Genomic DNA, 23,179 nt, shown 5'->3' with positions numbered 1-23,179 from the left:
TAAAAAAACGTGCCATGTTACAATGCTGTTTATATAATAATACTGTGGATGGTGAAATTTGTTTTTATATATGTTATACTCTTTACACTGTAAACATAGCTTTTTGTTTGTAGAAATTTCTGTAAGACAAAGACAACTTTGTTTTGCAGTTTCTGTAATCCTTTTATTGGACTCCAGCCAATGTCACTTTGGTATCAAAGGAATAACATTTTTTAATCATAAAACTAATCATCTCAAATGTGCAAATAATAGAGTAACTCGCTTTTTTATTAATGGTAGGCATGAATTCTAAGAATGAAGATTAAGCACACACCAAAAAACAACACTAGACCACCAACACAATTTAAAAAAAAATATCAAGGAGCTTGCTTTGATTATACCTATACTGGAGATAGGTCATTTCCATAATTGCTTGGTCTGGATCTCAGTCATACAGATTAAAAGGGTTCATGTTCAGTTAAATACATTTGAGGATCTCAGTTGGAAAACCAAACGGTTGTGTTTGCAAAGGGAAAAAGAGAAGATTTCCATTTCCAATCACTGGTTGGTGGTGCTTCTGAAACATGTATTTTCAAGGTCTTTGAGTCAGACACTTGAACCGACTTAAGTACACCTTCATTCTCAAATACTTGACTAGTAGTGATTGTGCATGACAGATACGTGGACAATAAAGTGTGTAGGAAAGACCTGTAGGCAACTTGCAGAACCCAGCATCCATCTATATCTTAATTGGGAAACAAAACCTTGTTAAAGAAACCTAATAAATACAATCAAAATTCTAAGCTCTCAGTTTGATCAGCAAATATTATTTTACAAATATTATCTCTGAAAACATGTCCATCTGCTATACAAAAATAAATAGTAAGGAACTTGGTTTATTATGTGACTATCGAGTGACTATATTTGTTAGGTGTTTTGAAGAATTCAGAAGTCCAGGAAGAGAAGCTGTTGTTTTTGCAGTGGTACATCATGATTTAGTAGCAAAACCTACATCAGTCTGGACAGGACAAGCTTTTTCTGTGATATACTGGTAACGTTCCACTGTTGTCAGAATTGTATTCAATGATATTGTAAGCTACTGAGAATTGTTAGGTCACTGCATTTAAGGAACAAGACTTCAGTAGTAATTCACACTTGTCGCAGGAGCAAGTCATTTCAGATCCAGTCTGAACTTTGCTATTTGAACAATGATACCTGAAGAAACAAAAGAACTGCTTCTGCACAATGGGGCAAATGAAGCCTGTACTGACTGTGTCTGCAAAACAGACATGCAGAGCCGCAATTCTCTTATTGTCTCACAAGCAGTAAATAGAGGTATATTTACTGCAAATCTTTCACCTGCTACCAAGAGAATCTCCATGATGTTGGGTGAAGAGGATGAACCCCAAACCCCACAACTCTTCACTGAACTAGATGAACTTATTCTCGACAATAAGAAACAATTGCAATGGAAGGAAACAGCAAGGTAAGGATTGTTTGTTTATTTATTTTGCATATATTTGAAGTTCATTTTAAACAAAATTGGAAGTATGCAAAAGATTTTGTTAAAAAATCTCAAAGAAATTATGTAAGTAAATAATGCAAAATACCAAAAGTGATAAATAACTATTTTCAGATAAAATATACATCAACTCTGTGAAAACAGTTTCGCCATCTGAATTTCTTAATTTCGTGTGTGTGCCTTGACAGAAAATTGATCTGTGTAGATGCCTTACAGCTGAGCTCAATCTTGTTCTCATCTCACTCTTGTCAATTTACAATCAGGAAAATTTGTCATGTCTGCCTTTGCCTGACTTGCTTTTGTCTATCACGACAGTTATGTATATCAATTGTAATAACAGTGCCATAGTAACAGCTAAAATTAAGTAATTTGGCATCAAATGGGAGAGAATCTGGAATCTAGAATGTTTGAATGGCTCATTAGCTCACAAGTTAAACCTGCTGAGCCTTCAGGACAGCCCTTGTGATCCATATTTAAATATGATTTAAATAAACGCAAAGGGACTGAATCAGCTCTAACAATTAAAAGCTCTCCAGCACATCTGAATAAGCATAACAGCTTAATTAACTTAAACTAAATTAAGGGCATGCCACATTCTTTAAATAAGAAATGATTTGATTTTGAACTCAAAGGATCTTTGGAGATGAGATAATCTTATAATTAAAAAGTCTCGCAGAAAGCTATACACTTTGATTGTTGATGCTATTTCTGTTCAATTTCAGTATTTCCTCAGAGATAAAAGATGTTAGGATAAAATTAAAGCTCTAATTGTTAATGGAGAATCTAAGAGTAATTATTATGAACGGTGGGCAATTATGCCTGATTCTATTTGAGATTTTTCCTAAACTTTTTCAGTGCTGTTGACATTAGTCATAGTGTGGCTCCATGGTGACAAGGCATCCTCCAACACTTCCTTCACTTGATAATTTTTCCCTAGAGTCTAAGGAGCATGCATCTGTTGGTTATTTATTTTCACAGACTGATCCTGTTCTCACCTGACTGATAATTCCTGTCCTTCATTTAGTGGTATTAAACAAACAGTTGTGTTGCAATTGATACCTTGGCTGTTATCTTCTCCTAGACCCATTCCATATTCCCATCCCAGGCAGTAACAATCTAAACCAGAGGTACATATCCTTTATATTGTTCAATCTAAGGTTGAGTTTCCAATCCATATCCTCCACATTGTAAGGGCTGCATGTAAGACCATTCACTTCTGTTCCTACTTTAGCCCATTTCTTTCTGAAACCCTTCCGTTACAGCCTTGTCATATCCAAGTTTCACTATTCCAAATAATTTCATGGCTATCATTGTGTCCTAAAGCTACAGCAGCTCAAACCTAAAATTTGTCATGTTTAGATTTTGCTACAGTTTGGACTTTTCTATCTCTTGAACCAAATTTCATTCCAAGCTGCACTTATTTTGTTTCGGAATTATAGTGTCACTGTTTCACTGTCACTGGGTCAAAATTACACAGCACCCTTCCAAACATCAACACATCAGAATTGCAACGGCTCAAGAATGCAATTCACTACCATATTTTCCAGGCCAATTAGGGATGGGCAATAACATGCCAGTATTGCCCATGTTCTAAGATCAATTTAAGATAAACTTTTCCTTCAAATTGGGCATGCTTCTCAATGTGACTTCTTGGTTCCTTTCCCTTAGTCCCACCATTAATGGTCATGGTTGGTCTTCCTGTAGACACTGTTAATTTCCTCTCCTCCTTCAAATGTTTCCCTAAAACCTATCTCCTTGACATAGCTTCTGATATCTTCATAATAGCTCTTCCTTTGACCGCGGGATCATTTTCCTTATTTGCTTCTGAATTGCCCCAGAATGACTTTAAAATAATGATATTTTATAAGTGGCAGTTGGTTATAATTTGTGTGTTATGTGTAATTTCCTGAACAAAAATATAGTTCTTGAATTGAATAACACCAATGCATTTTCTAATTCCTATTCTGTTTTCCATTCACAGGTGGATAAAGTTTGAGGAAAAAATCGAAGAAAGAGCTGAAAGATGGAGCAAACCTCATGTGACCACCTTGCCTTTACACAGTTTATTTGAGCTACGTACGTGCATTGAAAGGGGAACACTTCTGTTTGATTTAGAAGCAAACAATTTTAAAGAAATATTAGGTAATTATGAATAAGTACTGTAAGCAACTAAGGATTAACTTATATTGACACAAATCAATAAAGCACAGGAAACGTTTTATGAAGTTTAACTTTTATAAGCGTAAAATGCAAAATTATCTTAATGAGACTATCTCATGATGTTCAGAAATAAAAATGCACTTTCAGACCTTCCAGAGAAGAAATATTTTCTGTTAGGTGAAAACAGTTGCTGGCTGCAGAACATTTAACTGTGACTTTGTTTTGAGGTTAAGCTCGGGTTCAGTGTAGCTGACCTTGTCATTGCCACAGTTAGGTAGCCTGCAGGAATGTAAATCAATATTAGTTTTATTGTGGCTACTTTTCTTATATAATTGTCTTATGAATAACCATTAAACATTAAGGTATACAAGTCAAAACATCATAGACTTGATTCTTAGTTGACACTCTGAATCAACTGAGGAAATTGTTAGGCTGCTCTCACTGGCCTCAGTGCCTGAGCTCATAAGATGATCTACAGCAGAGCATCTATATTTTGTCTAAAAACCAGCATTGCTAACAAAATTGCATAATCAGAAATTGAGTTTCCACAAATTCATTAGAAAGTTGTTAATTATATTGAACAACAGTATTCTTCTATTTTTGATCGAAAGTGAAATTTCAGGATTTTAATGTCATCAGATTAAAATGTGACGTGATGACCTAAGAATAACAGAATGGTGACAGCACAAAAGGAGCCCCTTCACCGAACTGTGTTCATGCTCATGTTTTGAAAGACCAACTCACCTATACCACAACCCTGCCTTTTCCCTGTAGCCCTGCAAACATTTTCTCTTTTGGATTTGGAGATGCCTGAGTTGGACTGGGATGTACCAAGTTAAAAATCACACAACACCAGGTTATAGTCCAACAGGTTTAATTGGAAGCACTAGCTTTCGGAGTGCCGCTCCTTCATCAGGTGGTTGTGATAAAGGAACGGCGCTCCGAAAGTTAGTGCTTCCAATTAAACCTGTTGGACTATATCCTGTTATTGTGTGATTTTTAACTTATCTCTTCAGATAATTTTCAATTCTCTTCTGAACACCTTGATTGAGTGTACACTCAGGCAGAGCAATCCAAATTCTAACCATCCATTATGTAAAAAGGTTTATCCTTGTGCTACTTTTGCTTCTTTTGTAAATCATCTTAAATTTAGGTTCCACTCCATTACCTACTTAAATTCTCAAGTAGCAGTGAAACAGGAAGGCCATCAGTATCCCCGCCTGTCATGCAGGAGACCAGTGTTCAATTCCCCAATGGGGATTGTGTGATACAGGGTATATCTGAGCTGTGCAGTGTACAAGCAAGGGTGTGTTTTGATGGGCCCTCTTTGTGGTGCAATGGTAGAGTCCCTACCCCTGGACCTGAAGGCCTGGGTTTATGAACTGTATGCTTTAGATGTGTGTATTTACATCTCTGAACAGATTGATTAGAAAAATAGTTCAAATCAAAAACAAAATGTGTTTTCCTAACCTGGCCTTAATTGAAACAGAGTGGGGAAGACAACAGGCTCCTCATCTGCCAGCCTTCCCTTGAGTAAATTACACCTCCACCTGTCTTCCAAACTTGCCTTGGGGAAAGTGTTTAAATTCTGCTTGCTCTGTGTGAGAAAATGGAATGAAAGAACAATGGGCTCTGATGTGATGCTGGCTTACTTGTGAACACTAACTTTCTTGGCTTCCATGTATAAAAAAAGCTACACAGATAAACTGTCAGACTGCTAATCCATATTAAATCATACCTTGATAAACATCAAGTTACAGGACTGATATCAGAAAAAATAAAACAATTTTTGATACTTGATATGCCCATTCATTTAGTGTCAAGTTCTGTACGAAGTCTTTCAAATATTTCAGAGATAATAGTCAACAATGAAATTCCAACTGGCAATCAGAAAAGTGTGCTCAAGGAAAAGGTCATGCACATCCTTCTTAGAACTCACAAGCATCACATAAAGACGTCCAGAATGCAGACCATGCTTGATCTGTTGAGGGGTGCTTCCTATGCAAGTAAGTCATTTCTTTAAGCTGTGCAAATGTAGACCCTTTTCTCTCTAAAGATTTCTTAACTTTCATTTTTGACTCTTTGTCGCCTTTAACACCTATCATGAAGGCAGCAAGGCAACTTATTCCAGCCAATGCAGTCCAAGCAGTACAAATTACTGTACTCAGAAGGTTGAGATTGTTTTTATTTCAATTCGTTGACATTATTTTTCTTCTTTTACAACAGCAAGACTAGTATTTCCCATTGATCTAATGAGAGAAGACAATGCACTATTACTGTATTTTTGGTATTCCAACTGACTCCATTCCATCCTGCTACTTCACATTCCGGTCGTTTTATCTTTTGTTTTGAGGTCATATAATTTACTAACTGTAACATCTTTCTGGCTAAGAACCGTTACAACTCTGAAGGATACAGAAATCTCAACTAGTTCTGCCATCGAGATGGCAGATTTAGGCAGCTGAAGCCTGATATTTGCCACTCTCCAGCAAATGACCTAGTTAAGAATATAATCAGTTGGGTCACCAGAAAGCAAATTCCAACATTTGTATGTTTTTTGATATAAATATGCATTTCTAAATTTATGGTTATGCATAACATCTGCCAAACCCGGCATGATACCCAAGTTCATTGTTTGGAACTTGCTTTCACAAGTTCATTGTCAGGAAACAGAGTCCAATTTGTTTTAAATCTTTGGATTTAAGAGAGTTACATTGTCCCTGCACTATACTGTAAACTGGAAATATATTTCATAATTTAAATTGCTGGGTTTAGGCATGATGCCATTCTGTAACACCAGCATAACTGATTATTGTTGAGTATGTAAAATTATTTGTGCACACTTGAATTAATGTGCTGGAATGATGATAAACTATAGAATTCAGTTTTATGGTTTGTTATGCCTCAATTGATTGAGAATGTGATTGTCTGAACAATATGACTAAAACTATCTTTGACTTAATTACTCTTCTTCAAAGTAATTTCAGCCCGAGATAGTTCTATGGCTTTTAAAGGTGACTCTTGGGTTAACATCTCACTCTGGATCATCATCCTGCTGAAAACGTGTAGAGGATTGGACTTAGTTGTGAGGATGCCATGAATGGAATTTGCCCTATTTTTGAAATGCAATATTTTATATCTCTCAGCAGTGTCTGCTATGTCTCTAAATGCTAACATTTAAAATCCTTCATTTTCCTTGTCACTTTCGCACGGAAGGTTTTTTTTTGTTGGTTCTCTCTTCTTCCTTCAATTTATTTTGTGTGGTGACCAGGATTGCATATTGTTTTCCAAGTAGGACTGAACTGATATATCATACTATGTCAGAATAAGTCTGAGGAAATTGCGTATCATTTTTCTGGATGTGTATAACATATGTATGTGACATTAGTGTTCCAATCGCTTTTTTCTGCTAAATATACTTAAACAACATTTACATGTATGCTAGAGATAAAAAGAACAGTTATAGATCCATGTTTGGTGACACTGCATCTGTGGAATAGAGTAACAATAATGATAGGTGCACAGTCTTTGTCTTGATGTTACCCACGTGCTGCAGCATTAAAGGTTTTGATACAATCCAACACAAAGAATGATAGATATTTGGAACTCGGTTCCACAAATGCAGTTGTTCCTTTTAAATCTGAGATAAATACATTTTTGTTAAGCAAAGGTATTAAAGATATAGGCTAAAGGCAGGTGTGTGGAGTCAGGCCACAGATCAGTCCTAATCTCATTGTACGGTGGAACAGGATCAAGGGGCTAAATGTCCGACTCCTATTTATATGTTCCTATTCAGAGTAAGTTTTCCATGTCTCATAATACAGTGGCAAATATCCAAAACTGACTATTTGCTGTAGGTTTGAGCAACTAGTTATTCCTATCTGGTAATCCTTTATGATTATGGTAAAAAGAAAGCTACATAAGTGTCGAGAAATAAATGTAAAATAAAAGCTAAATATCTGAACACTTGCATATATTATTCAATACTGACCAACAGATAACCTTTTTTCCACCATCAATATCTCAGTTACTGTGAATAGTTCAGTTGGGGCTCATGTGTCAGTCAATTATGATAATGTTTCCAAGTTTGAGAAAGTAATTAAAATTATCACTTGGTAAAACATTTTACCTTTCTGGTCAGATAAATCTGCTTCCTTGAATTCTAACACAACTGCAGACTTCACCAATGAAATCTCAGATAAACCTCTCCAGGAACAGGTAAGTGGTTATTTTTCACATGGTGTTATGTTTGCTCACTAGTTCTTGTTTTCTCAAACCTCTCTCAGTGGAAACTGGTTATTTTGAAGTTTCTAAGATATTATTTGCGTCAACAAACTAATCCACAAAGTGTAGTAATTTTAATGTAATATTGCATCATTATGATTATAGTAACTTTGCTAAATAACAGCTCCCTTGATAGAGTAAGAAAGTCTTACAGTCAGAAAACAAAGACTCAGATGGGCATGCAGGAATACATAGAAATTACAACACAGAAATAGCCATTTGGCCCACAAGTCCTTTGGCTTTTACTCTCAACTGCCCTGCGCCATGAACAAATGGTTCATAATCAAACTTTCCCATCCTGTTACCCAACTCAGTTGTCCTCTCTTCCTTCACGCACCTGTGCAATTTAATCTTGAATATTAACATGGTTTTTTGACTTAACCACTCCAGCTGGAAACAAATCCCACAGACAATTCCTGCGGCATGCTCATTGCTCTGAGTCCTCTGCATGAACGTTCATCCTATTTCTCATTATCTTTCTTGACATATCCACCATATGAATCAGTCAGTCTGTTCACTCTGTTGGATTCAATTATATAAACATCTTGCCCTTAAGTTGCATTGTTCTAATAAGATTCAGTTTTTAATGTGAAAGACAGCATCTCCAACAATGCAGCATTGCCTCAATTGAGCACTGAAGAGTTACCTGACTTTTGTACCTAGATCTCTGATATGGAATTTAACCTCTCAACCCAATGATAGAGAGACAATGTTGATCCCATTGAGCCATAGCTCACAGAAAGTTTCACTCTTCTAGAACTGAATTTTACCAGAAATCAGCTGTCAATTTTGGTGAATTTTGTGGAGGGCTTCTCTCTGAGGCCAAGCAAGATTTCTCACGTTACTTTCCAAAACTTGCCTCCAAAAAACCTAATGAGAGCTGCTCAGTATATCTCTCCCCTTGCCGCAGACAGAAGAACACACCCCTCCTGGCAACTCCCAGGATTTCCTGCGGCAGCTCCAAATATAATGTCGTGCCAGTTCAGAGCTGCTCTGTATGGTTTGTATGAATTGCCCTGGAGATGGTGATCGAGAAAAATTGGCACAGGCTTTGTTGATAGAGATCTGGAGGTTCTGGTGGACAGGATGGTTCAGAGCAGGCTTCACTCTTCTCTCAAGATTGGCAGAAGGAACCACAACACTGCCAGCTCAATCTAAAGTTACCACCAGTGTCAATGATCCAGAAGAATGCCCAGTAATGCTATAAGAATGTGAATGCCCTTCTTTGCTCTGTGAGATAAGTACCCTTATCTTCCCTCTATTGCCTCCCACTTACTTTATCTCAGCTATTGTACCCACTTCCCACCAAGGCTTATGGTCTGCCACTCTCGCCATTACCTGCAACATGTTCCCTCCCCCAGTTTCACCCATCCAATCCTTCTACACTATTAACCTGGCTTAGTCTCTATGATACCTACTCATTCACTTGGGAAAACTTGCCACCATTCCCCCACCTTTACCAACCAACAGTTGTCCCAACCACTTTCATGTTGCTCAATCTCTCCTGGTTTCATTCTAGGAGAAAACAGCCCACAGTAGAGTTAAGAGGACCAGAATAGGTGGTGGGGCGTTCATTGTTTGGTTCCTCATCTACTACGAAGAAAGAATTCTGGTTCTGGCTAGTGACCTTTCCTGTGGTGATGCCAAGTGCACTGGTAACTGAGTAAGAGTCATTGTCCATTGCTCTGTTGCTCTCTCATTATCACCTCTGTGAATGGAGTCTTAAAATTCCCAAACTGCTACCCAACCTGTGGAGGAAGTGAGGTACCCCAAGATACACTCTGGTCAAATCAGAAGTTTGTGACTGTCACTGTGTACATTAGCGGCAGCATTCCTATGAAAGGTGCAGCAAAATGCAGCACTAAAGTGCAGAACTATCTTGCAAGTAAATTGTAGATGTGCCAAGAGGGTGTGTTAGACTGGTTCCTGTCTGATGCCAATGTCCGTGGATACAGGTGGTGGTGAGAGCTTGTGGTTGCTGCCCATAGTGTGTGCCCTAAGATGTTGGTGATTGATATACAACATGCAAGGCCCAGAGGAGTAAGCGGTGAGCTGGAATCACCAATTACCTGCTCAGACATTTGAGTCAGAAATTGTCACTGTCTAGTTTCTATGGGAAACTGTATATAAATGAAGTGAGATTAACTAATACTATGAATTATGTTAATTATGTAAGTGGATGTGAATAAGCCTATCACTGCTGACAAGTGAGATTCTTATCTTATAGTTCAACAATTATTTAGATCTGTTATCTATTATTTAGATAATGGGACATTTTGCTCTTGACATCGACAATCTCATGACTGATGGTCTTTCTTGATTTTGCCAACATTTTCACAATGTTCATATCTTTCGAGGTCTTGGAAGATTCCAGCCCCAGCCTCTGTCATTTGCTTGCAAGAGACAAGGCACCTGTACCTACTTTGTTAACTGTTCAATGGAGGAACTTGTATAACTTAATTATTTTCTGTTGATTCATGAAAGAGAAATAAGTTTACTGTATTTAACTATTATTATTTATGAGTTGAAAACTAAATTCCGTTATAATTTCACCAAAGTTACATGCATATTTCTGAATTTATTATTTCAGTTGAAAAATAAATTCAAGAAGCAGATCCCTGAAGGTGCTGAAGTTGCAAATGTGCTTGTGGGTGAAGTAAATTTTTTGGAGAAACCATTTGTTGCCTTTGTACGATTAAAGCAGGCGATGATCTTAGGGGCTCTTACAGAGGTTCCATTGCCCACCAGGTAAGGATATTGTATTATGTCAGTTATTGTTACAAATATTATTTTAATCACAAATGAAATCACCATTTCCTTTTGACTTGGATTGGGATGTGGTTCTCTGTTAGTTCTCTGTATCTTCCTGGATGGCATTCTGCCAGTATGAGTCTGAGCAGTGGTTGTGGCAAAGCTATTTGAGGCATGGTGATTATGCCCTATGTACCACACTCAATGAGTTTGTCAAGGTCAGTTGGGAACAGGGCAGGATCCCACAGGATGCTGGTTTCATCACCTTGTACAAGAAGAAGGAAGAATAGTCAAGTGACGTGGGATCATCCCACATTTAGCTGGGAAGATCCTGGCTGGAAGGATTCTGACTATGCTTGTGCCTTTACCATTGCGGAGGAAACCCTCCCAAGAGCCAGTGGTGGTTTCAGAGTAAACCAAAGCACCATAGACATTGGGGTGTCAGGGGTTGAGTCAGAGCTGATGGGGATTGGCGGTCAAGCTGGGGGGATGTTAGGTAGGAGGAGATGACAGGTTGGACGCCGTCAGGGGTGATGTCAGCTGAGGAGTTGGTGGGAGGAAAGCTGCTGGTCAAATTGGGGTAGTGTCAGGCTGGGGGAGGTGACAAATTGGGGGGCATTGGATTGAGGGATGTCACATGTCATATTGTGGAATGTGTCAGGGGGTCAGGCCAGGCCATGTTCTGGGGTTGGTTTGGGCAAGTGCTGTTGGGTTGTGAGGATCCTTTTTTGTCAGGGGTGCTGAGGGGGTTAACTGGGGTGAGGTCCTTGTGGTGGGGCAGAGATTGGAAGGGCTCACAGGTTGGCACAGGCAGGGTGAGGTGCCAGGTTTGAGGAAGTATCAGTGTTTTATAGGGGTTTGGGAGCACTTAATCAGTGGGAGAGGGCAGTGCAAAGTTGTAGGGGGTAGTTTTGTAGTTATTCAGGAATTAAAGCAGCTTTTGATTTTTCTAGATTTTCCTGGGTAACTAAATGTGTAAGAAGCATTTGAAGTCTTCAATAAATCTCAGAGTTGGGGGCCTTTATTTTAGGCAGAATCTTCCACTTCCTGAGCAATACAGGCAGAGTCAGCTGTTTTGGGACTTCTGCATGGTTCCTGTGCACACCTATATATGCTGCAGGAACAACGATTTTCCGATTAGAACGTTTAGGCTAATGAGTTTTATGCTTATGCTTAAAATAGGGTGGCACGATGGTACTGTTGCTTCACAGTACCAGAGACCTGCGTTCAATACCCGCCTTGGGCAACTGTCTGTATGGAGTTTGCACATTCTCCCCATGTCTGTGCAGGTTTCCTCTGGGTGCTCAGGTTTTCCCCCCACAGTCCAAAGATGTGCAGGTTAGATGAATTGGCCATGCTAAATTGCCTGAAGTGTTAGGTGCATTAGTCAGAGGGGAATGGTTCTGGGTGGATTGCTCTTTAGAGGGTCGGTGTGAACTTGTTGGGCCGAAGGGCCTGTTTCCACACTGTAGGGAATCTAATCTAATCATGATTTCTGATTAGTCACTCTGCTCGTTTTGATAGCTCCTGGTCAAAATTTGTTCTACTTTGCAGAGTTCTGTCTCAACACATGATTGAAAATGCTAAAAACAATGAGTTAGGATATGCCCAAAATATAGGGAAAGTAAACTTGTATTGGCATCATTTTTCTTTGTGAAGCTATGCTTTAATTTTGTTGACCAGGGTTACATTTTGTCATGTGCTCCTGCTCTTGTTCAAACTTTTACCCAAACTGAACTTGATTTAATTTTATTATACAAATTTCGTATAATTTTCTTTCACTTTGGTTATTGCTGGCTCAGCCAGCACTTATTGTCCATCCTTCACGGCACGGTGGCTCAGTGGTTAGTACTGCTGTCTCACAGCACCAAGGTTCCAGGTTCAATTCCAGCCTTGGGTGACTGTCTGTGTGGAGTTTGCACTTTCTCCCTGTATCTGCATGGTGTGGACTTGTTGGGCTAAAGGGCCTGTTTCTACACTGTAGGCAGATCTGATCTAATATAATCTCTCACTTATAGAGTATAGTTCTGAGTCAACCACATGGCTGTGGTCTGGAGTCACATATAGGCCAGACCAGGTAAGGACAGCAGATTTCCTTTGTTAAAGGGCTTCAGTGAACCAGATAGATTTTTAAGACAATCAACATGACCACCATTTAGCTAACTTTTGAATTCCAAACTTTTTGTTGAATGCTAATTTCACTACTTGACCCTGGTGGGATTCAAATCTGTATCCCAGAGAAATAGCCTGGACCTGTGAATTATTGTCCAGTGACATTACCATGGCTCCATTCCCTGGTATGAACCAGATGGTTCCTTTTTGTTCTACATTTTCTATAATTTGTATATCTAGCAAAGAAGTATACAATAAATTATTTATTACATTTCAAGTTTTTCTTGGCTAATTTTATTAAAAATATAAATTTGCGAGACTCCCTGGTCACACACACAGCATGCTTCTGATAGTCAGATAGATGTTTGAGACCTCACAAATATACCCTGAAACAGAAAGCTAGTCTGGAATAGTCCTACACCGAAATAATGTGCTTTTTGTCTTCTTTTTTCAGGTTTCTATTCATTCTCCTGGGGCCAAAAACTAAGACAATGGCTTATCATCAAATTGGGAGAGCTATTGCAACTCTGCTTACTGATGAGGCAAGACAGGAATCAATTATAAAATTATAGCTTTTGGGATAATTTGTTAACTGCATAAAAAACAAGTATAAAAGCTACAATGTTAACTTTATATAGCATTTAAAATTTAATATCTTCAGTAGAAACATATAATAGAAAAGGGAATTGAGTCTTTCACATATTAATACTTTGTCTCACCCAAGTTTGTAAGCAGAAAACATTACACACTTTCTTTTCTGAGATGTATAGTTTCCTTCTCTGTGCTGTGTAACTTGTTATTATGCACCCTCCTTTAACTGATTGCATGATCTTGGTTCAAACCTCTGCAAGTCTCCTGTGATTACACAGCACTATCTACGGAACTGGAGCTGCTAGGCAGCCATTTTCTCCCTGACACGACGGTCAAATTCCTTTGATACCTGACACTCCCTTCTCTTTAAGTAATATCTAATTGCTTGGGAGTAGACAGCTGTGTGCACAATCCTGATGTCAGTTTGATTGGTATTCGTATACAGTCCCTTATATCAATGAGTCACTTAATCTTTGACCGTTTACTTTCCACTGCATGGTTCTCATGGTGATAGAGGGCATTCAATGAAAGATGAGAACCAAGCTCTCATGGAAAAGAAAACAACAAGTGTAACTAGCAAAGGTTTCACTACTGCCTCCGATCTGGAGAAATCTTTAATGTAATCTGAAATTAATGTCTAGATTTGCTTTTTGTTATGTTTTAGAGTTTTTGATTTGATCATAGTACGTGGGTGTTGCTGGCGAGGCTAACACTTATAGTCCGACCTTAAATGACTTTGGGAAGGTGATAGTGAGGTGTCCTCTTGAACCCCTGCTGTCCATGGTAGTATTGTATACCCATATTAGGTGGACACTGAAAGAACAGCCATACAGTTCCAAGTCAGGATGGTGGGTGGCCGGCAGGGAAACCTGCTGTGCACCTATCACCCTTGTCTTTCTAGGTGATAAAGGTCAGGGGGTTGAAAGGTGCTTTCAAAGGAGTCATCAGGAATGGCAGCAGTGCATCTTTTAAATGGTAGATACTGCTGCAACTATGCGTCGATGGTAGAGGTGGTGAATGGAATGCCAATGAAGCTGGCTGTTTTGTTCTGGATGGTGTTGAGCTTTTTGAGTGCTGTTGGAGCTGTGCACATCCAGGCAAGTGGAGAGGGTTTGATCACATTCTTGACTTATGTCTAGTAGATGCTGGAATGATGTTTGGAGTTGGGAGGTAAGTTATAGGTCTCAGAATTCCCAGCTTCTGACCTGCTGTTGTGGGCACTATGATTATATTACAGGTTCTGTTCACTGGAGCTGCATGTGTTAGGAATTAAGCTGGTTACCTGTTGAAGGTTTGTGCCAGACTGTGCTCACTCCAAGATTTCCTGAGGAAATGAGCAAATGCTGAAGGACTATTTGGATGCTCACATCCAAATCATTTATATAAATGATAAAAGGTAGTGGAAAGGATATATGAGGCCCATGGTAGGCTCATTCAGAAATTAGGGAGGCATGAAATGCAGGGAAATTTGGCTGTCTGGATACAGAATTGGCTGTCCCATAGAAGACAGAAGTGGTAGTAGATGGAAAGTATTCAGCCTGGCGCTCGGTGACCAGTGGTGTTGCACAGGAATCTGTTCTGAGACCTCTGCTCTGTGATTTTTATAAATGTCTTAAATGAGGAAGTAGAAGGGTGGGTTAGTACGTTTGCTGATGACATGAAGGTCGGTGGAATTGTGGATTGTGTGGAGACCTGTTGGAGGTTGCAATGGGACATTGACACGATGCAGAGCTGGGCTGAGAAATGGCAGGTGGAGTTCAACCTGGAAAAGTGTGAAGTGATTCATCTTGGAAGGTTAAATTTGAATGCAGATTACAGGGTTAAAGGCAGGATTCTTGGCAGTATGGAGGAATAGAAGAGTTTTGGTGTCCACATCCATAGATCCCTCGAAGTTGCCACACAATTTGACAGGGTTGTTAAGAATATTTGTATCATTGATAGTCACAGGTGAGGTGCCGGAAGACTGGAGGTTGGCTAATGTGGTGCCACTGTTTAAGAAAGGTGGTAAGGACAAGCCTAGACACTACAGACCGGTGAGCCTAACGTCGGTGGTGGTGGTGATTATTGGAGGGACTTCTGAGGGACAGGATGTACATATATTTGGAAAGGCAAGGACTGATTAGGGATAGTCAACATGGCTTTATGCGTGGGAAATCATGTCTCACAAACTTAGTTGAGTTTTTTGAAGAAGTAACAAAAGAGGATTGATGAGGGCAGAGTGGTACATGTGATCTATGTGGACTTCAGTATGGTGTTTGACAAGGTTCCCTATGAGAGACTGGTTAGCAAGGTTAGAGAACTAGCCATTTGGGTACAGAACTGGCTCAAAGGTAGAAGACAGAGGGTGGTGGTGGAGGGTTATTTTTCAGACTGGAGGCCAATGACCAGTGGAATGCGACAAGGATCGGTACTGGGTCCACTACCTTTTATCATTTATATAAATGATTTGGATGTGAGCATAAGAGGTTATAGTTATTAAGTTTGCAGATGACACCAAAATTGGAGGCGTAGTGGACAGCAAGAAGGTTGCCTCAGGTTACAACAGGATCTTGATCAGATGGGCCAATGGGCAGAGAAGTGGCAGCTGGAGTTTAGTTTAGGTAAATGTGAGGTACTGCATTTTGGGAAAGCAAATCTTAGCAGGACGTATACACTTAATGGTAAGGTCCTAGGGAGTGTTGCTGAACAAAGAGACCTTGGAGTGCAGGTTCAAAACTCCTTGAAAGTAGAGTTCAGGTAGATAGGACAGTGAAGAAGGTGTTTGGTGTGCTTTCTTTTATTGGTCAGAGTATTGAGTACAGGAGTTGGGAGGTCATGTTGCGGCTGTACAGGACACTGGTTAGGCCACTGTTGGAATATTGTGTACAATTCTTGTCTCCTTCCTATTGGAAAGATGTTGTGAAACTTGAAAGGGTTCAGAAAAGAATCACAAGGATGTTGCCAGGGTTGGAGCATTTGATCTGTAGGGAGAGGCTGAACAGGCTGGGGCTGTTTTCTCTGGAGCATCGGAAGCTGAGGGGTGACCTCACAGAGGTTTACAAAATCATGATAGGCATGGATAGGATAAATAGACAAAGTCTTTTCCCTGGGGTGGGAAAGTCCAGAACTAGAGAGCATAGGTTTAGGGTGAGAGTTGAAAGGTATAAAAGAGACCTATGGGGTAATGTTTTCACACAAAGGGTGGTCTGTGTCTGGAAAGAGCTGCCAGAGGAAGTGGTAGAAGCTAGTAGAATTGCAGCATTTTAAAGGCATCTGGATGGGTATATGAATAGAAAGGGTTTGGAGTGCTATGGGCCAGGTGCTAGCAGGTGGGAATCGATTGAGTTGGGATATCTGATTGGCATGGACAAGTTGGACCAAAGGGTCTGTTTCCCTGCTGTACATCTCTGTGACTCTAAGGTGTGTTGGTTTTCATTAGCAGGGGTATTGAGTTTAAGAGCCGTGAGGTTGTGCTGCAGCTTTATAAAGCTCTGATTTGATCACACTTGGAATATTGTGTTCAGTTCTGGTTGCCTTATTATAGGAAGGATGTGGAAGCTTCAGAGAGGGTGTAGATGAGATTTACCAGGATGGTGTCTGGACTGGAGGCTATGTCATATGAAGGAAAGTTGAGGGAGCTAGGGCTTTTCTCATTGGAGCAAGAAAGATGAGAGGTGACTTGATAGAGTTGTACAAGATGATAAGAGGCATAGGCAGAGTGGATAGCTAGAGACCTTTTCCCATGGTGGAAATGGCTATCACAAGGGGTCATAATTTTAAGGTGACTGAAGGAAGGTTTAGGGGAGATGTCAGTGGTTGGTTCTTTACACAAAGTCGTGGGTGGGTATGTGGAATGCACTGCCAGCAGTGGTAGTAGAGTCAGATATATTAGGGACATTTAAGCGACTCTTGGATAGGCACATGGAAGATAGTACAATGAAGGGTATGCAGGTTAATTTGATCTTAGAGTAGAATAAAAGATTGGCACAACATTGAGGGCGGAAGGGCCTGTACTGTGCTGTACTGTTTTATGTTCTATGTATAAGTGAGCATCACACAAGAGGAAGATATTGAACAACTATAAGACTGACTTGACCGACCTTCCAGTTAGTACAAGGATATTCCTCTAAAATTGAAATATCAGGGGTTTGAATAAGATACAGGATGTCTGGGACCCTAAATCTTATTCGGTGGCTGGAGAGTAGATTCTAAAAACAGTTTGCAGGGCAAATTGCTTGAGGCCAGGTGTCTGGTGGATGATGGAGAAGCAGCAGTTCACTGTGCAGGTTTGGGTTAGGGTTAGGGTGTATGCAGCTGGAAATGTGAACTGATAACCACGTAAATAAAATATAAAACAAATAAAAATTAAAAAAAATAAATATTTTAAAAATTTAAAAAACGATGACCACCTGGTAAAGACAATGAGGCATCTAGAATCAGAAAACAATGTAACTCCGTTAAGAAAGAAACAGAGGAACAAGGGAAAAAAAGTCATGATTTGAAGATGCTGGTGTTGGACTGGGGTGTACAAAGTTAAAAATCACACAACACCAGGTTATAGTCCAACAGGTTTAATTGGAAGCACACTAGCTTTCGGAGCGACGCTCCTTCGCTATCACCTGATGAAGGAGCGGCACTCCGAAAGCTAGTGTGCTTCTAATTACACCTGTTAGACTATAACCTCGTGTTGTGTAATTTTTAACAAAGGGAAAAAAGGTTGAATGGAATGGGTAAATTAAAGTCAAATCAGTTTTAGAAAGAAAAATAAGATGGTAAAAAATTGGATTAAGAGAAATATAAGAATCAGAAAGGGAAAGAAAACAAAGATTCAGTAAAATAAAAGGATAGACTTTTTAAATTACCATATTTTTTCCCTAACCTGTTTCTCAATATAATTACACACCTTTAGAGCAGGTAGAACTTGAACCCAGGCCTCTGCAGTCCAGGGGTAGGGACATTACCACTGCACCACAAGAGAGCTCATAGTAACTGTTTGAATGAGACTCCACAATTTAAATTGTTTGCTTTCTGGGCTCGAGAAAATTATTGTTCTTTAGGTACATTAATCTTCTTATTAAGGATATTTACATCACTATTTATCAGCCTTAACTTTCTGAGCAGCGTTAAGTGGGCAATTAATGTGCAAATGCAGCAACTACATGAAATTCATGGGGTAGTTGGTGCTGTTTAACTGAGATTAGCAGTGGATTGGTATAATTCTTTTTGCGACATTTGACTATTTACGAATTATAAAGTATCTTTGCCTTCTCACAAGTTGCTGGACAATTTACACACTAGGAACAGCATGTACGTGAAATTCAGAGTTATTTTGTTGGCAGTTTTTGAGCCTTTAGTTTTCAATTTGGTGCAGGCTTTATCACTTACTTTTGAGAGAGAGAAGGTTTTTATTTGTCATTTCTACCATATGCAGCTGATACAGTTAAAAATGAGACAGCGTTCCTACAGGACCAAGGTGCTACATGGACAGCACAAACTACACGACCATACAAAGAGGGACATAAAGTGCAAAACACATAAATTCAAGTGTAATAAAAGCAGCAATTCAAAGTTGTGCAAAGAGTTTCAGATGGAAAAGAGTTCGATCATACAGTGTTAGGGAGCTGATGCCTTGGTGGAAGAAACTGTTGCACAATCTGGTTGTGAGAGACCAAATGCCAGCCAGATCTTCTGCCAGATGGCAGGAGGGGGAAGAGTTTGAGCGAAGGGTGTGTGGTGTCTTCCACAATGCTCTTAAACTTTTGGATTCAGCATGTGGTGTAAATGACTGTAATGGAGGGAAGAGAGACCTTGATGATCTTCTCAGCTGTCCTCACTATCCGTTGTCGGGTCTGATGATCCGAGACGGTGCAATTACTGAACCAGGCAGTGATGCATCAGCTCAGGGTACGCTCAATGAACCCTCTGTAGAATGTGGTGAGGATGGGGTGGGAGATGGGCTTTTCTCAGCCTGTACGAAAAGTAGAGATGCTGCTGGGCTTTCTTGGCTATGGAGCTGACGTTGAGGGACCAGGTGAGATTTTCCGCTAGGAGACATTCGGTGCTCTTCACGATCCCCGTGGGGGAGCCGTCGATGTCCAACAGAGAGTGTTGCTCCATGCCATCCTGAGGTCAACACCATCTCTTTCGTTTTGTCCACACTCAGAGACAGGTTGTTGGCTCTGCATCAGTCCATTAGCCACTGCACCTCCTCTCTGTATACTGACTTGTCGTTCCTGCTGAAGAGACCCACTATAGTCATGTCATCAGAAAACCTAATGATGTGATTCGACCTGTGCATTGCTGCACAGTCATGTGTCAGCATGGTGAACAGCAGTGAACTGAGCATATGGTGGGGTGGGGGGGGGGGGGGGGGGGGGGGGGTGGTGGAGGTTGGGGAGTCGGGGGGGGAGGCGGGCGGCCTCCATGCTCAATGTGATGGTGTTGGAGATTCTAATGTGATCTGTTGGACCCCAATCCGCACTGACTGGGGTCTCCCAGTCAGGAAGTCCAGGATCCAGTTACAAAGGGAAGTATTTAGGCCCAGCAGACTCAGCTTTCCAATCAGATGCAGAGAATTGATAGTATTAAATGCAAAACTGAAGTCTATGAACAGTAATTTAACTTAGGTTTCTTCTCCAAGTGGGTATGGGCTAGATGGAGGGTGGTGGAAATGTTATAATCCGTTGAGTGGTTGGGATGATGCGCAAACTACAGGGTGTCCAGTGAAGGGGGCAGCAAGGTCTTAATTTGCTTCATCATGAGCCCCTCGAAACACTTCATGATGATGGGCGTTAGTGCAACGGGGTGTAATTCATTGAGACATGATGTTGAAGTGTTCCTTGGCACGAGGACGATGGTAGCAGCCTTGAAGCACATTGAAACTATGGCACAGCTCAGGGAGATGTTGAAGATGTCTGTGAGAACATCAGCCAGTACGTCAGAGCATCCTCTGAGAAATCTGCCAGAGATATTATTATCTGGTCCAGCAGCCTTACGTGGGTTGACTCTGCATAGGGTTTTCCTCACCTAAGCCGTGGTAAGACACAGCACCTGGTCATTGGGAGGGGGATGGACTTCCTCGCTGCCATGTCGTTTCGTGCCGCAAACTGTGCATGGAAGTTGTTCAGCTCATTCGGGAGGGAGGCATCACCAGCACACGCATGCGATGCTGTTCTGTGTTTGGCGATGGCTTGGATGCCCTTCCGCATGCTCCACATATCGCCGCTGTCCTGAAAGTGGCTGTGTATTCTCTGTGCGTGTGCACGCTTTGTCTCTTTGACGGCCTGGGTCTGCTCGACCCTTGCTGTTGTTAGGGCCACCTTGTCATCTGCTCTGAAGGGATCACGGGTCCTCAGCAGTGCACACACCTTTGTGGTCATCCTCGGCTTCTGGTTGGGGTGAGAAGTGATGATCTTGGACACAGTGATGTTGTCAATATACTTGTTAATGTAGCAAATCGCTGACACTGTGTACTCCTCTAAGTTGGTGGAACCGCATCGTTTGCCGCCTCTCTTAACACGTGCCAGTCAGTGAGCTCAAAACAGTCTTGAAGAGCAGAAATGGCTCATGCGAGCCTGGTTTTCAACTGCTTCAGAACCGGTTTGACACCTCTGTCGAGCCGTATGTATGCTAGGATTAGTGTAGCAGAGGTGTGGAATAGAATTTCATAATTCTTACAACTTTAGAAACACAAAGATATTCTCCAACTTTCAATTAATATTTATTTCCTTCCAGATCTTCAGCAAATAATCTAAAAGAGTTTTATTTATAGTTGGCATTTACCTGTAATGAATTATTCATTCTTTTAATTAGTTGATTAATGATTGCCGATAATATTATTTTGCAGTTATTCCACATTGTGGCATTCAAGGCAAAATTGAGGGAAGACCTACTGGCTGGAGTTGATGAGTTCCTTGATGAGGTAACTGTACTGCCTCCAGGGAAATGGGATCCCACTTTACGGATAGCACCACCAAAAATACTTCCATCGCCACACAAACGGTAAGTGTCAAATGAATTGGTTTTTTACCTCATCACACACATAAATCCACCAATTATGCTGGAACATTTTAACCACAGGATTCTTCCTAATCTCACAATAGGAAAAGAATCCACCGATCACCAGAGAAGCCATGAAATTGGTCTGAGATGGTATTTTACAGAAGAATAGACCTTTTCTTTCTAAAAGGCATTGTTGTCATCTCTATAAACCTCTAACAGCAAGTTGAGATTAATATTTAAGTAATTTCTTAAAGCTATTCTTTCAAAATAGCAGAAGGACATGAATACTTTGGAGACGGTGCAAAGAAGGTTTACCAGAATGTTGCCTGATCTGGAGGAGTTTAGTTGTGAGGAGAGGTTGAATAAACTCAGATTGTTTTTATTGGAAAGACGGAGACTGAGGAGCAACCTGACAGCCATTGACAAGATTATGAAGGGCATAGGTGGAGAGTCAGAGACTTTTTCCTCATGGTGAAAAGGTCAACTACAAAAGGGCACAGGTTTAAAGTGAAAAGGGGAAAACCTAGGGAAAAAATGTGGGGACAAGTTTTCACACAGAGGGAAATGTGCCAGGAATGCACTGCCAGTGGCAGAAGCACATATCAGACATCAGTGATGTCTAAGGCGTATCTTGATAGACATACGAATGTGAGGCAAACAGAGTGACAGCTACTTCACATGGGCAATAAGTAGCAGGTCTAAATAAGGATAGGAATCTGTGCTGTGCCGTATTGTATTGTATTTGGTTTCCTATAGAAGTAGGACTTGGGTAGATAGAATAAATGTTTTGAGTGGAATTTAATTGAGGTGATATGAGTGAAGGACTGGTGAAAGCCCCAGGCCACCTTGTGGGGAAGGCCCACCTCTGTACTTACCAATCAGGCAAGCCTTTTCTGGGAATCAAGGACACTGGGAGAAGAATGCTGTCTCCTGATTTCTGCCAGCCAAACTGAGGCTGGCAACTATCTGATACAGACTGACATAGGGCCTGGAATGCTGTGGGCTCAAGTCCCATTCCAGCTATAGCACAGACACTATGGACTGAATGGCCTCCTTATGCACATTAGCAATTAATTGAATCTATAATAGCGATTTCAGTGAGAAAGCTCTAATTGTGGGAATTCTCCAACACATTGGATAATATTTATTCCCTCAACCAACTTGACTAATACAGAAAATGTAGCCATTTATGTCACTGCTGTGTGCGGGACCCTGCAACATTCGGTGCTGCATCGCCTCACAACCTAACTACAATTATAATTGAAAAGTACTTCATTGACTGTGAAGTGTTTTGGGACATGCTGAGGCTGTGAAAGTCAGTATCTAATGTTTGTCTTTTTCTAACGTCCTTTCTCACATTCTGTCCCACTGATAACAAATTTTTGTTCATGTTTTTCCTTATGATACCTGAAGGATATATGTTCATTCAGAATATTTGGAACTTTGTGATCATCCTCATTTGTAAACCAATTTCTAGATGTTACTGCTTTCAATTGTTGTTCTGCAAGAAATTATTCTGGTCTTTACATCATTTTCCTTCACTTCTCTGTTCTTGCAAACTATTGGGTTCCTTTCAAACTTTCTTATTCTCTAAAGTTCCCAAAAGTGTGTCACTTGCAAATCTGTGCCATCTTTCCTGCCGTTCTTTGTTTGAACTCCTCTAATTTGGTTTCCATCCATGTGCACTGAAATGACTCATTTCTAACAATCACAAGTGACATATCACATGACTGGTGCACATTTGTGTCTGTCTGTCTGTGGTAAGTTATCATTCTTTATGCATCTTGAACTGTGTGCCAC

General features: G+C 40.3%; 1 protein-coding gene across 1 annotated transcript in view; it reads left to right on the top strand.

Moving 5' to 3' along the window:
• Positions 1 to 1,145: 1,145 nt before the first annotated feature.
• LOC140492088 (electrogenic sodium bicarbonate cotransporter 1-like) overlaps positions 1,146 to 23,179 on the top strand; it is a 115,411-nt gene continuing 93,377 nt past the window's right edge. The window contains exons 1-7 of the mRNA XM_072590813.1: positions 1,146 to 1,465; positions 3,483 to 3,643; positions 5,515 to 5,667; positions 7,803 to 7,879; positions 10,536 to 10,693; positions 13,263 to 13,350; positions 21,225 to 21,379. Coding sequence (XP_072446914.1) covers positions 1,188 to 1,465; positions 3,483 to 3,643; positions 5,515 to 5,667; positions 7,803 to 7,879; positions 10,536 to 10,693; positions 13,263 to 13,350; positions 21,225 to 21,379 — 1,070 coding nt within the window. The 5' untranslated portion in view covers positions 1,146 to 1,187. The remainder of the gene's footprint in view (positions 1,466 to 3,482; positions 3,644 to 5,514; positions 5,668 to 7,802; positions 7,880 to 10,535; positions 10,694 to 13,262; positions 13,351 to 21,224; positions 21,380 to 23,179) is intronic.

This window comes from Chiloscyllium punctatum, chromosome 20, assembly GCF_047496795.1.
Source record: "Chiloscyllium punctatum isolate Juve2018m chromosome 20, sChiPun1.3, whole genome shotgun sequence".
In the NCBI taxonomy this organism is placed as follows: domain Eukaryota; kingdom Metazoa; phylum Chordata; class Chondrichthyes; order Orectolobiformes; family Hemiscylliidae; genus Chiloscyllium; species Chiloscyllium punctatum.
The sequence above is the reverse complement of the archived record's forward strand: the minus strand, read 5'-3'. Positions and strand labels throughout refer to the sequence as shown.